The sequence below is a fragment of the Protopterus annectens genome, chromosome 7.part0, assembly GCF_019279795.1.
Source record: "Protopterus annectens isolate FY-2018-M chromosome 7.part0, PAN1.0, whole genome shotgun sequence".
Classification (NCBI taxonomy): Eukaryota; Metazoa; Chordata; order Ceratodontiformes; family Protopteridae; genus Protopterus; species Protopterus annectens.
This window is the reverse complement of record NC_056739.1, coordinates 1,750,651,278-1,750,666,491: the sequence shown is the minus strand read 5'-3', so window position 1 is coordinate 1,750,666,491 and position 15,214 is coordinate 1,750,651,278. Positions and strand designations below refer to the sequence as shown.

Sequence of the window (15,214 nt, the reverse complement as noted above, 5' to 3'; positions counted from 1 at the left end):
ATACCAGTATTGGCGTGGCCAGTCTGGTGCAATCAGTATTGTCCTTGGTTTGTCCCGATTGATCTTTAGTAGTACCTTGGAGAGAAGAGACGGGGCGGGGGCATAAACTGATAGGTTTTTCCAGGTGAAGGACAGGGCGTACACTTTCCAAACTTGTTTGTGGGGAGTCCTTGAGAAGAATTTGTAATTGTCTGGTTCAGGGGAGGCAACAGGTTCATCTCTGGGGATCCCACTCTTGTTTGTAACAGTTGAATATCTTTTGGTCCCAGTTTCCACTCGTGACTGCTGAATCCATGAGCTTAGGTCTTAGAGTGGTCTGCTAGTGTATCTAGCTTTTCTGGCAGTGTGGGTACACTGTAGGGCTGCCCAGGCAGCTCAAGAGCCATGGCTAGTCTGTAGAGAAGTCTGTAGGTAAGGTATGGGTGGGTTTGTACCACATAACATAACAGTGGTGTTGACTGTCTTTGTCCTAATTTAACCTGGTCCTTGAAGGCTGTGAGGCTTTGAAGGCATTCTGTACAGCTAACATTTTCTTTTTGATTGATATTTGATTTGGGTTCCATTTGCCTTGAATGCACTGCCCTGCCAAGTGAGCCCCCCATTCATAGTCTGATGCATCTGTTAGGGTTTGGGCGGCAGGGGGTAGAGTGAATGGCAGTCTCTTGTTTGGGTGGCAGGCCTCTGCCCACCGAACTCTTATCTGTAGACAAGGTATGATAGGAATCTTGATTCTAGATCCTGAGAATGTTGACATCATAGGCTTTTTAGATACCATTGTAGTTTCCTCATATGCAGTCTTGCATATGGAATTAGTAGAATGCAAGAGGCCATGAACCCCATGGCTTGCAGTATTTTCTTTGCAGATAGCTGGGTCTTGGTGGCCAGTAGTTTGAAGTAGACTGTCAAGTGAATTTGTTTCTCTGTCGTGAGGTAGGCTATCTGGGAAGTGGTATTCAAGCTTGCTCCCAGGAATACAATCTGTTGGCAGGGTACAAGATGCGATTTCTTTTGGTTTATGGTGTACCCCAGAGACGTTAGCAATTTCTTTACAAATGCCAGATGATTTAACAGCATGTCTTGGCTTTCTGCCTGAATTAGACAATCGTCCAGGTATGGGTATATTTCAATATTTCTTTGCCTGCAAAATGCAATGACTGCAGCTAGGCACTTTGTGAATACCCTGGGCGCAGTAGATAAGCCAAAGGGCAGTGCAGAGAACTGATAGTGCATGTAGCCTGCTTTGAAGTGTAGGTATCTTCTGCAAGATTCCCTTATTGGGATGTGCAGGTAGGCTTCCTTTAAATCCAGTGTTGCCAACCAGGCATCTTTGCCTAGCATGGGAAGCAGCTGATGAAGAGTTAGCATCTTGAATTTTGGGATTACCAAAAATGCGTTTAGGATAGACAGGTCCATGATAGGACGCCAGGAATTGCCTTTTCTGGCTACCAGGAAAAGTCTCGAGTAGAAACCTAGTCCCCGTTCTTCTTCTGGGACAGGATGAATAGCCCTGATGCTTAAAAGAGAGGGGACTTGCTTTTGAGCCTTTGCCCAATGATTTGGGGATAGGTCTGGCCAACCGTTTGGGGTTTGTAAGGAGTGGAAGTGGAATCTGTATCCGTGGGAAACTACATTTAAAACCCATTTGTCCTTGGTAATGAGTTCCCAATTTTTTGCATGCAGGACAATCTTTCCCCCTAAAGGAACAGTCAAGTTGAGCAGGGCTTGGAAGGTTTAAAGGTTAAGCCATTGAGACAGTTTACCATAGGGGGAGTCTTACTACTCCCTGCTTTGGAAGTGTTTTCCCCCCAATGCTTAGGCCTGTGAGAACCTTGGGACTAAAGCCTGGGTGTTCTGATGGTTCTGGGTTTGGATTGAAGGCCTGGAAGAGGCAGGAAAGGACCAATTTATAGAGGGCCAATGCCTACTAAATCTAGGAAGCTGTACTTGCAGAAAATATTTAACAGTTTGAATAGATTTAGCTTTTTCCTCCATCTTTTTAAATACTTCTGCTTTGTTGCCAAACAGGCGGCCTTGGTTTAAGGTAGCATCCAGTAATTTAGCTTTAACATGACCTGGCAAAGATTGCTCCTTAAGCCAAGCATGCCGTCTAAGTACAGACCTAGTGACAGCAGCCCTGCAAGATGCCTCAAATGAAATCAAAACCACATTGCAAAGTATGCTTTCCAACTTGTTCAGCAGAATGAATTAAATCCTGTAAATCTTTATTTTCAGCACAGTCAGAATCAACATAATTTTCTGTCTAAGCAATCGATTGATATGCTTCTGATACTTTAACATATAAAACTGGCAGTTTAAGGCCCTAATGGCCAAGGTTGAAGTGTATACCTTCTTACCCAATCTATCCAGCGCCCTGGAATCTCTATAAGAGGGGGTAGAATTTTTGGCAGTAGTAACCTTAATGCCCTTGGGTCCCTGTGAAATGGTCTCAGGATCCGCAGTAGGATTTTTAAGAGGAACTTGTGAGAGTCCGGTACCCTGTAATACCCATCAGGTTTTCTGGGAGCAGGAGGTAAAGAGTCATGGACCAGGATAGATTCAGAGAAGGCATCATCTACAATGTCCAGTACAGGAGGGACAGCTAAAGGCCTTTGTTGAGGCAGAAGTAAGAATTCCCCAAGCCTCTTTTTGGAGTCAGAGTAATCCTGGCTTTCCCAGCGAAAATGCTCCCCCAAGAGTATGCAAGGTATCACCAAAAGAGAAATCCTCCGGAGGGGAAGCAGAGGGAATGGAGTCCTCTGCATCAGAATCCTCATAGGTAGATAAGGGCAAATCCTGGTCATCGGAGAAAAAAAGAAGTTATGTACTCACCATAACGTTCCATGCGAGTTGCTCCATCTCGCCTTCATTCTTCACTGATGGGTTCGGAGCCAACACGGCCGACTAGCAAGCTCAAAGTTCTCCAGTAGCTCGAGAACCAACCCCTTATCCCACAATGCACTGCTGGAATTACCTCAGATCTTGTTTGCTGCGTACCATATAGAAGTACAATAATTATTCTGCCAAGGAATGAAGACACATTGAAAAACCAGGATGAAGACAGCCCAGCCAGGAGGGGGAAGGAGGGAAAGACGTGAGAATGAAGGCGAGATGGAACAACTCACATGGAACGTTATGGTGAGTACATAACTTCTTTATGTGAAGTTGTTCAATCTCGCTGTTCATTCTTCACTGATAGGTAGCATCTCTAGCACCCTGATCTTGGGTGGCTCACAGAAGTACACACTTCAGAACCGTAGAGCCAAATGAAGCCCTGCCCTTGGAGGCCTTATCCACTGTGTAATGAGTTATAAAAGTGTGAGGTTTAGACCATGTGGCTGCTGCACAGATGTTGTCCAAAGGTAACTTGACTTGAAAGGCTGAAGAGGTAGAAACTGCTCTGGTTGAATGAGCCTTCACCTTACTAGAAGAGGGCATGTTATGACAAGAATATATGTAGGTGATACAGACAGCCACTTAGACAGGGCTGTTTTAGCAACTGGCTTACCTTTCCTGGCCTCAGAAAAAGACACAAAGAGCTGATCTGATTTCCTAATGTCTTTTGTTCTGTCCAAATAAAATCTAAGTTTTCTATGAAGATCGAGTTTGTGCAACATATATCCAATTTGTTGGTATGATTAGGGAAAAAAACAGGCAACTCAATGACTTTATTAATGTTAACCTCAGAACATACTTTAGGCAAAAAAGATGGATTTCTCCTGAGAGATACGCTATCAGCATGGAAGACCATATAAGGGGGCCTGACGGATAGAGCTTGGAGCTCTGACACTCTGTGGGCTAAAGTGATGGCTACTAAGAAGATAGTTTTCCATGACAAAAATTTTAGTTCACAAGAGGATGCAGGCTCAGAAGGAGGAAGAATGATATGAGATAACATAAAATTCAAATTCCAGGGGGAATAAGGTGTCTTCACTGGAGGCCTCATGTGAAAAGAACCTTTTAGAAAAGCCTTAGACAATTGGTGAGCCATAATATTCAAACCATCGATTCCTAGATGGAAATTAGATATAGCAGCTAATTGTACTCGCACTGTAGCAGCCGCTGCACCTTTGTTGAAGATTTCTGTCACAAATTGTAAGACACAAGACAATGGCGCTTGGTAAGGGTCAATGTTGTGGGAAGAAGCCCAAATGTAAAATCACTTCCACTTACTATGATACAATTTTCTAGTGGAAGTTTTATGGGAAGCCAACAAAATTTGACTAGTGTCATGGGAAAGACTATAGAGCCTGGCTATGCAGGGAATTGGAACAGCCAAGCGGTTAGCTTCAGTGTCTGCAAGGGTGGATAAAGATCCCCTGACGGATGTGTTAACAAGTCCGGAACCGGGTCCAGGATCCATGGATCTTCCAGAATGTGATGGTACAGAAACGGAAACCAAATCTGCAGAGGCCAATGAGGGGCTATAAGGATGATCGTCCGTCCCAGTGACTTTGCTTTCTGTAAGAATCTGGGTATCAGGGGAATTGGTGGAAATGCATAGAGGAGACCCGGGGGCCAATCGTGGACAAGAGCATCCCTCGGGGAGTGACCTGGCATGGGAATCAGGGCAAAATAGCTTCTGCATTTGTTGTTGATGTGACTGGCGAACAGGTTACAGGAAGGCTGGCCCTATTTGCGGAAGATCCTGTCCGCAATCTCTTGTTTGAGGGACCATTTGTGGGGTAATAAAATTGCTCGGCTCAGTCTGTCCACTATGACATTGGATTTGCCTGGGATGTGCACTAACAGAAAGCGCTGGGATGACACTGCCCACTGACATACTTTGAGGGCTTCTCGGCAAAAGGGATAAGACTTGGTCCCACCTTGCTTGTTCAGGTACCAGACCACGGACATGTTGTCTGTCTGTATTGCAATTGTCCCTAGAAGAAGAGAGTCCTGAAAGTATTGCAACGCTAGACGTACTGCTCTCATCTCCAGGAAATTGATATGTAGATGCGATTCTTGATCTGTCCTGAAAAATCCCCACCCTATCAGGGAAGCGTCCGTGGTAACAGTGGCAACTGGAGGGGGAAGCATGAAGGGACGTCCTATTGTGACATGAAGAGATGTCAACCACCACTGAAGATCCTTCTTGCAGGAATTCGTTATCAGGATCATGTGACTCATTGGAAGTTCTTGGTAAGACCATTGCGTGAATAGAAGCCGTTGAAGGACTCTCATATGCATCCTTGCTAACGGGATTGCTAAAATAGCTGCCATCAATCCTAGAATTTCAATACCTCTGCAGCTGGTGCTCTGTTCTTTGATATCATGGACATGATGTGTTGGTGAAAACCACAAATTCTTTCTGGTGGAAGACAAAGAGTGGTAGTGGACATGTCTAATTCTGTCCCTATAAAAACGATATGCTGCGATGGCAACAAGGCAGACTTTTCGAAGTTGACTGTAATGCCTAGCCAATCGCAGAGTGTCAAAGTAGCCTCTCTCTCTTGAAGTTGATGCCTGGTGGTGGAGGTAAGGAGCCAATCGCCCAAATACTGCAACACCTGGAATCCTAGACGCCTCAGGCGAGCCGTGACTACTGCCATGCACTTGGTGAACACTCTGGGGGCTGTAGTGAGACCAAAGGGCAGAGCTCGGAATTGATAATGATTGGCTCCCAGCCGGAAACGCAGGTGATCTCTGGATGGCCTGGACATCTTTATGTGGTAGTACGCATCCTTCAGATAGATTGAGCACATCCAATTGTCCTTCCCTAGAAACGGGAGTATGGACTGTAGCGTGACCATTCGGAATTTCTCTTTTCTCACAAATTGGTTGAGTCTGCTGAGATCCAAAAAGGGTCTTCAGTCCTGTTTTCTTTGGAACCAAAAAGAATCTTGAGTAAGTTCCGAATCCTGTCTGGTCTGCTGGGACTGGCTGGATGACTCTTTTCTAGCAATCGGCGTACCTCTATTGCTGCTTGTCCCATGTGACTGGGTGGAACGTCCGGGAATTTTTTGACAGGAAGGGGCTGGGTGGAGAACGGTATGAAATACCCTCTGGAAATGATACTTTGTACCCACCTGTCATTTGTTATATTTAGCCAGGCTTTTGGGTACAATTATAAGCGACCCCTGACTGCCTCCAGAGTAGGACAGCCAAGCCTCCCTTCAGGAGCGCTGGTAGGACTGACCAGAGAAATGATCAGTCACCCTGGTGTTGCGGACCCCCTCCGAGGGCGGCATCTTCCATTGAAACCACCTCCTCTGCCTCTGGAGGGGGCTCCCCACGGGTGTCTTGAAAGGCTCCTTGGGCTTTCCGGAACCACATCTTTCCTCCCCTCTGACCTTTAGGAAAGGGTCGAGTGGGGGTGGAAAAACAGACTATTCTTGCTCAAACCTGATCAAAGTCTCCTTCACCTTTGTCCCAAACAAAGATGAGCCATTAAATGGGGTATTAGTAAAGGAAGACTTGAAGGGTTCCGAAGGAACAGAGTCGCATCCAGGCATGCCTACAAAGAGCGATTCCTGTACCTGCAGCTCTACTCGAACCATCAGCTGTGTAAGGTACGAGTTGACAATTGAATTAAGGATAGAGAGCGGAGTGGCAATCTTGTCGGATACCCTTGTAGCTACAGCATCCTGAAGAGCATCTCCCAACTCCTTAAGGAGATCTCTCTGCAGTCTGGTAAAATGTGTCAAGTAGTTCAGTGATCCGAGTGAGAAAGTCGCTGAACTGAACATGTGTTTCCCATATCTATCCATGATCCTAGATTCTCTGTTATGAGGATGGATAGACTAGGAAGTCTCAGACATTTACTTTTTGGTGGCTGCCGCCACCACCATGGCATCAACAGGGACTCCCTTGGTCAAAAAGGACTTATCCACGGGGGCAGAAATAAAACTATTAGGCCTCCTAGGAACAGGTTCCATAGATTCTGGCGACTCCCACGCCCTACGAGAGACCAGATCCATAAGCTCATCAAAGGGTGGAGATACCCAAGAGGTGGAAGATTGAGACCCGAACACCTTCAGGAGATTAGACCCGTCCTCAGTAGGGCTCTTGGTCTGCCAATCACTCCTCTGCCTACGAATTTCAAGAATATCCGCAAAGGAGATATTCTCAGAGGGGGATCTAGGGGACCCTTTTGATTCATCCAAGTCTGTGTCCGATGTGACAGACTCCTAGGGGAAGCCCAAATGTCTCCCTCTTGCATAATCTCTTCCTAGGTACCTCTTCAGGGGGAACTTCTGGAGAGGTCTCAGAAGAGCAGGGAGCACCCTGTGGGGCTACCTGAGGCTCAGGGTCTCTACTCTTGGGATGACTGGAGGAGATAGAAACTGACACAGGCACTTTAGGGGAAGAAGAGGCCAGACCTTGAGATGAGTAAGTCTTAGGAGACAACACTCGCCTCATGGCTTCGAATGCACCTCGGCTCCGATGAGAAGGAGTCGACGGATCCGACAGAGCCACGATCTCCTCCCGCAACTAAGCTGTGGGCTCAGAGAGAGGTAGGAGCCGAGCTCGCCCGAGACGAGGCCCCGAGAGGAAGGATTGGCACCAAATTGGTGCGGCTATCCTCCCCGGACCTGACCAGAGTGTGTCGGCTCCTAGAGTCCCCGTTCAGCGCTGAGAGTGTCCGAGCAGACGACACTGGAGCAGGTGTTTGCTCCAAGGGATCCACAACTATCAGGTCAGGCTCCGAAGGTCCGGTATGGCTCGGAGGAGGAGCAGACAATTCAAGAGTAGCGGTCTTCGGCTCCGACAGTTGGGTCTGAGCCGAAAGCAATTTAGCTAGGCCTGGTGCCTTTAAGAGTTTCTGAACCAGCCGGTCCATATCCAGATCAGAAAGGCTAACAGAGGACCTGGAAGAGTGAACAGATGGAGCCGATTGGGGCAATATGGATGGAGGCTTTTCGGCAACCAGTTCCAGAGCAGTGTCTCGGTTCCAAAAAGAACAGACTGTCGGCTCCGAAGGTAGTGGAGCTGAACTCGCCACACTTTGACCTTTTTCCTTTTTTAGACCTAGATTCAGAGGAAGATTTAGATGATTTGCTGGCCCCATCCTGGTCAGACAATGTCTCAAAAAAAGGGCGTTTTGACAATACCACTATCAATTAACTTCCTCTTCCTTTCTGCTAGCACTCTGGTGGAAAAAGAATGACAGATACTGCATGACTCTTGCAGGTGCACCTCACCCAAACAGTAAACACACTGCACATGGGCATCCATGACGGACATTTTCTGTCTGCAGTCTGGGCATTTTTTAAACTCAGACTTTAGATGTTTATCTTTTTCTTCAGACTTTTACAATTTCCACTAAATGGAACACACTATTTAACTATGAGCCATTTTAGAAATCTTTACTAACTAACTCACACAAAACACACACAGCCCAAAAAGGGCAACTAACAACTATATCAATATAAACAGGATTAAATCCAATAACAAGAGTCCCAAATGAGGAACACTGACTAACCATTAAAGAAAGGGATTCTAAGGCCAGAGGGCCGAAGGCAAAGAAATATTTTACTGAGGAAAGGGGGTTGAACACAGAAGAAAACTATCTACTAGCTAGTAATATCTACTATTAAAAATTAATCAGATATATAAAAAATTGAAAAATATAACTTGCTGAAATTTGAAAACTCCAAATAAAGTCTCAACGCTGGAAACCAAGAAAATTGTGCCACGGCAAACTAGATCGGAGGTAATTCCAGCAGTGCATTGTAGGATAAGGGGTTGGGTCTCTACCTACGGGAGAACTTTGAGCTTGCTAGTCGATAGTGTCGGAGCTGAGGATCGGCTCCGAACACATCAGTGAAGAACGAACGGCGAGATTGAACAACTTCACATCAGAAATTTCAGAGTCTTGATCAGAAGAATCAGAAGGAAAATCAGTCCTAGGTCTCAGAGGAGAAAGGGTGGCTTCCCCTGATTAGAATAACAAGGTCTTTAGCCATTCTTATTTATTTCTTGGGCATAGGGGCCTGACCATGCAGTCTGGGCGTTGGATTTCTAGGCATGGATTGAGTTTTAGGCCTTGAAGAAGAAGATGGCGTCAGTGTAATATGCAAGTCAGTAGGTCTGAATACACCCTCAGAAGCCGGTGCCAGCACAGCGGCTCTGGACCCATCCAAGGTAGAGACATCCGCAGGCTCCACAGTTGAAGCATCTCGCGGCATACCGGACTCCAAATGAGTCTCAATAGAGGCCTGTGAATCCGAAGTAGTGGGTATCAGGGGCTGTGAAAGCACCTCACTGAGTACCGGGTGAACTGGCGACTAGCTTAGAAGCGTTGTCGGCAACCTTGGACCTGTGCGGTCCGTCTCTGTCTTTATGTTTGCGTTTAAGAATGTCGGTAGTCGGGTGGCTTACCGAAGCCATTTCTGGATAACTGAACAGAGTACCAAAATATTTAGATGTGTAAATGAACAGATGACGAATAGTACGAGGTTTGAATATGGCACAAAACTGAAAGCGAGGTACGTTGTGGTCTGAACCTAAGAAAGGAATGCAGTACAAATGAAAATCTTTGTGAGGTATTTGCTTTTCACAAGAAATGCAATTGTTAACTTTTACTGACATCGGTTTAGAGCAAGAAAAAGATTCCCCAATGGGGTACTTAGCTTAGTTGAAGACTTTGGATCTGATGCTCGAAAACAAAAATTTCAGGAGTCGGCCGACCGGCACTTGCAAACTGCTTCTGCTTCAGACACCACACGGCGAAAAAGACTGATGTAATAGCATCGGCTGCATGCTTTATACCCCTGACTACTTGACGTCATGGAAGATGAGACAGCAACCGACATCGGACCCAAGACTTCGATAATCAGGCCGACTGAGGGCTACTGCAAGCAGATAACCCAAATGTGATGACTGCAACAGTGAAACACGAAGAACATCAATTTATTGTCAGAAGTGCTTATATCTCCAACAACTGTATCACCCTTAAGAGGAGTTCCCTTTATGTAATATCAATGGGAAGTCTGTTGCGACTAAACTAGCTTTTCTGGATGAAAGCTAAGGTCATGGTCAGAACACTAACTGTGGAATTTGCCCAGCCCTTCTTGAAAAGCAGTCTGTGGGGGAATGAATAATGGCACCCAGTTTGCAGTTATCTGCAAATTTGGTTAAAACTACAACCCTTGGATATCTGTTTTCACATTAGAGTAGACTGCAAAGAGAATGTGATCCATGACATCTGAGCTACAACTGGCTCATCTAGCACCTGGTGCTGGTCCCCAATGTAGTATCCTACCCCCTAAGCTCTCCCAGTCAAGATAATGCAAAGGACTTCATTTTATTGTAGCAAGCAGCTTGGTACAAGCAGCAATCAGCTTACTATAAACAGATACACACATCCACAGCTCTTCCATTGCACAGCAATTTCTCCACCCCCTCAACTCTTCATTTGAATAGGAAGGAAAAAAAATCTACTTTTTTAAATTACATTGGGCAGACATCAGCTTATTACAGCTTAAAAATGAAGAGCAGAAATGCAAGTACAAAAAAAGAATGCAGGAACCAAGGTCATGATCATGTCCACTAGCACTTTGTGCCTGGGATGGCTGCCCCCTTCACAATACCCTTAGTATGCTTCTGCACAACAAAGTCTTGAAGACTCCACAAATGACTATGCTATTAGATAAGAAAGTAACACCAAACCTCACCAAGTAGATAAAAATCAGCAATCAAGAAGAGTAATATGGGAGTTAACATTTCAACTGACCACCCCCACCCCCTTTTTTTTTTATCAACAATGCCTGCATGGGGAATTGTACAGAATGCCTTGTCAAGTTCAAGCCAGGAAGATTTCTCCTTCAAATGCATCAGTACCACTGCCTAAAAGTCAATCTAGTTAAGCAACAAATACCTCTCATAAGTTGTACTGACAAGGACAGTGTTTGTAAGTTATAATTTTACTGTTTATGAGAATGACCAGGATCCATTCCATGATTTTAGAGATGATACCAGTGAGGCTAATGGGACAATTTCCAAAGTTAGCTGCAACCCACCAATCAACAATCCAGAAATTAATATGGGGATTAATATTTAAGAGGGTGAGTTTATCAACAATATCTGTACGGGGAATCATACAGAATGGCCTTTAGTTCGAGACAAGAATGCCACCCCCCCCCCCCCATCCCATCAAATGCACCAATTACATCTTCAAACCATGTATTTAAAAAAGAGGTCAACCAAGTCAGGAAAGTAAGAAATATCCCTCAAAACTGTACTGACAAGGATAGTTTCTAAGTTATAATTTCTCTGTTAATGATAGTGATCAAAATCCACTCCACAAGCTTAACAGTGATACTAGAGAGGATAGTGGGGCAATAATTTAAAGGAGCAGTTACAAAGGCACCCTTATGCAGAGGCATCACAACTGCTCCTCCTTAAAGCTCTGGCACACAGCCTGTGAAGAGGCTGGGACTGCATAACCAATACACCAACATGAAAAAATACCAGCTGTAAACTTAAATGGATAATATCAATGCAATTTGTGTGCAAGAGATATATATCCAAGTACACTCTAATTAGATCAAGTCCTGAATAAAGCTGGACACAACAATATTTAATAAACTCAAGTTTGACAAACAATATAAAGTGAAGTACTCCAGTATACAAGAATTGCTCTGTTACCTTTTGATGCTCTCTGTAATGGCGGGTCACTGTTCCATGGGCTGCCTCAGCTTCAATGGTCTTGCCATCAGGACAAACTAGGACAGAGGTCATCAACCCAAGAGAACCAAAGCCTGAAGTAAAAAGGAACAAGGAAAGAAATGTCATTTCATCTATTATCACACACATTAAACAAGCATGCACTGTGCTATTAAAATGTGGTCCATGGTCTTGTGCATTTAAAATGTAGTCCCAGAAGATGCAAACAGATCAATCTTTTCTACATTTGAAATGGGATTCACCTATTTTAGTCACCTGTTAAGTCACAGAAAAAAATACGACAAGCAGATGCTTCTGTAGAGTCTGTACATAGAGATATTCCTTAAAAGTACAGTTGCACAAGATGAACTTACCATAACAATAGATGTTTGAATGATCACTGCTGCAGTGGCCTTAATTACATATTGTGCCAAGGATACAACAGCTGCCCAGTGTCTAATGCTTTGGGGCACCTTTGTGCGTGAAACCCTTCAGAGCTCTCCTGCCAGCAGAGACAGGGAGCCTGAGCCCCGAAAAAAAAAAAAAAAAAAAAAAAAAACAATGCTAGGGAATAAAACAAAATAAAATAAAAACCTCACACCCTGGCTTAAAAAACACACCAAATAACAAGGGCGAGGGAGTAGCTACTGAAGTGATCAAACATCTGCAGTTATAGGTTCAACTTGCACAACTGTACTATGTAATTCATACTGATCACTGCTGCAACAACCTTAGCAATATGGGTAGATTACCACAGTGAACTACATTTGGGAGGAATGAGAAACAGTCCAGGAGCCCCGGGTGAATGGTCCTAGCAAAACTTGATCTACCCCTAGAGAAGGTATCAAAATTATGCAGCAAGGACCAAGTAGCAGCATCTAGAACACCTCTAGAAATCAACCCTTTCCAAAAAGCCATAGATGTAGCCAAGATCCTGGTAGAGTGGGCTTTGACCCTGCCTGCAACAGTCTTGTCATGCGAGTACAACAAAAAGGCAATAGCCTTAGACCATAAATTTGAAATAATCAGTTTTGACATGGGTTGCCCCTTTTTACCTTCACAAGAAATGAACAGCTGAGATCTGTCAAGAAGGTACTACGAGTTGTCTGTAGAGATCCAAGGTATGGAATATCCTTTTCTCCCCTATTTTTAGGTTTAGGAAAGAAAATGTGGAGGATAGTTTGGCTTAAAGTAAACTCAAGATACCACTTTAGGCATCAATGAAACTTTGTCCCTATGGAAAATGAGTTGACAACATAAGAATTTGCAACTCAGTTCCCTTCTTGCAGAGACTGGAGCAATCAGTAAAAAGAAGAGACTGAAAAGGCCACCAATTACAAAACTTAAAGGCTAGCATTGGCACTGTCATAATTATACACCCAGATACACATGAACCTGAGTCAGGGTGGACTTTTGGAAGTTTATCATTAACCCCAGACTTTGAAGCAAAGAGAAGGTGACTCCAGATCCTCTAACAGGCAACTAGGAGAAGGTGCCTGAAACAGCTCACTCACTTAAGGAAAAATCTGAATGCTTGGGGCCTGCAGTAAGCAATCACAGGAGCCAAGCATTTTGTGAATACCCTTGGAGCAGTAAAGAGGCCAAAGGACATAGAGAACTGAAAATGAAAGGAAGAAACAGAGAAATGTAAAAACTTCCTGAAAACAGGATGAACAGGGATATGAAGGTAGCATCCTTCAGATCCCAGGACAACAGGAATGTCTGGGATAGTAAAAGAGGAAACAGGGTTTGAAGAGTAAGCATCCGAAAAGGCAGGACCTTGAGAAAGTTGTTCAGCATGGAGAGATCCAGAACTGGTCTCCAACTGCAATCCTTTTGAGGAACCAGGAACATCCTGGAATAAAAACCCTTTCCCACTTAGGAAGGGGGGACATGCTGAATAATTCAACAGTTCACCAGGGAACCTAGGACCTCTGAGAAATGAGAAAGTTGTTCTAGAGGAGGTTGAGGAATCCCTGAAAAAGGAGAGAGTGACTTCCATACTTGTACCACGGATGACAGAAAGAACATGAGTCTTAGGTGATGAGAAGCCAAGTTGGAAGAAAGAGAAAGCTGAAGGGACAAATGAACCGGGTCCAAGAGAAGGGGAGGGGGCCAAATCGTCAAAGAAGCAGGCTTATCAGAAAAAGAAGACTTCTCGGCAACAGAAGTCTGAGAAGCCTTATCAGAGGAGGCTTGCCTATCACCCTTCCTGCGCTTGGAATCCTGGCAGGGCTGCCTGTGGACAAAAGCAGATCTGGAAAGATAATTCCTCTGGAGCTTAGGATTAGGAGAAAAAAATATGTTTAAGGTCTTGCAAGACTTTGCCTTTCTCTTGAAGAGGGAAACAGGTCAGCAGCAGCAGTCCCCAAAAAATGTTTATTATCCAAAGGAGCGTCCAACAACTTGACCTCAATGTCCTCAGGCAAAGACTGGAGATGAAGCCAAGAACAACTTCTCATGACAGACACAAATGCTGCAGCCCTGAAAGAGGCAAGAACGGCATCAGAGCTACACCTGAAACAGTGACAAGTCACTTGACAAATATAAACTAAAACAGATAGGGCAGAAGAATCCCTTTGTCTTCAGAATCAGGGAGGTCAGAAATAACTGGACAAGCCTGAGCAATCAAGGCCACAGCATACCTGGTCATGTGGATCTAGTAATTAATAGTCTTAAAGGCCAAAGTAGAAGCAGCATAAACCTTCCTACCAATTCTCTCCATTGCCCAACTATCCTTAACAGAAAGCAAAGGTTTGGAAGTGGGCAAGAGCTTGGAAGGTTTGTTAGAAGAGACTGACATCACAGCAGGATCAGCATGACACTTGACAATCCTAAGGGACCTTACAGACCCTATCAGGTTTCTTAGGAGCAAGACGCTGTGAATCAGGAGACATGGAAGCAGCAATGAAAGTGCGTCTGAAACAGCTCATAACTCCTCTGAATATCAGACACTTGAGAAGAATCCCACAAAGTATTCCATCACCCTAGCAATTGTGTCTCCACAGGACAATTCCCCCAAAAGAGACTAGGAGCTAATAGACTCCCTCCTCATCAGAATCATAAACCAAAGGTGAAGACATCTGTGAAGAATAGGACAAGGACCCCTCGTCAGACTCTGAATCCTCATGCGAGGAATCCAGTTCCCTAGGCCACTTATAAGAGGTAGAGGTCTGAGGAGGAGCAGGCACTGAACCCCTTGAGGAGGATTCAGGATCATCAAGGAAGAAAACAAGCTCAGAGTAAATTCTTGCCATTCTCTCTGAGGATCCTTAGAACAAACTGAAACATTCTTTATCTTATCTTTTCTTGGAAGGGATGTCAGCCCTAACAAATACTGGAAGTTCCAACCATTGGTAAGATTTAATCACAGTACCCATAACTTCCTCCCTGACCAATATCTGCAGAAACCCTCTAGGACCCTCCAAGATAATCAACCATGGCTCCCCCTCGACACCCGGAGCAGATGCCTGCAAAGCTTCAGAGGACATGCAAGATGACAGATCCATGCCAGACTCCTATAGAGTAACGGGAGGAATCCAATATAGATGTGGTGTGTCCTACAGAGGTATTACCCACTCCTAGTGGGGCATCAGATAGAGGCTGG

At 44.7% G+C, this 15,214-nt stretch overlaps 1 protein-coding gene across 1 annotated transcript in view; it reads right to left on the bottom strand.

The window, feature by feature from the left end:
- Positions 1-15,214, bottom strand: part of IDH2 (isocitrate dehydrogenase (NADP(+)) 2) — a 286,718-nt gene that overhangs the window by 97,277 nt on the left and 174,227 nt on the right. The window contains exon 8 of the mRNA XM_044078288.1: positions 11,590-11,702. Within this exon, the coding sequence (XP_043934223.1) occupies positions 11,590-11,702 (113 nt within the window). The remainder of the gene's footprint in view (positions 1-11,589; positions 11,703-15,214) is intronic.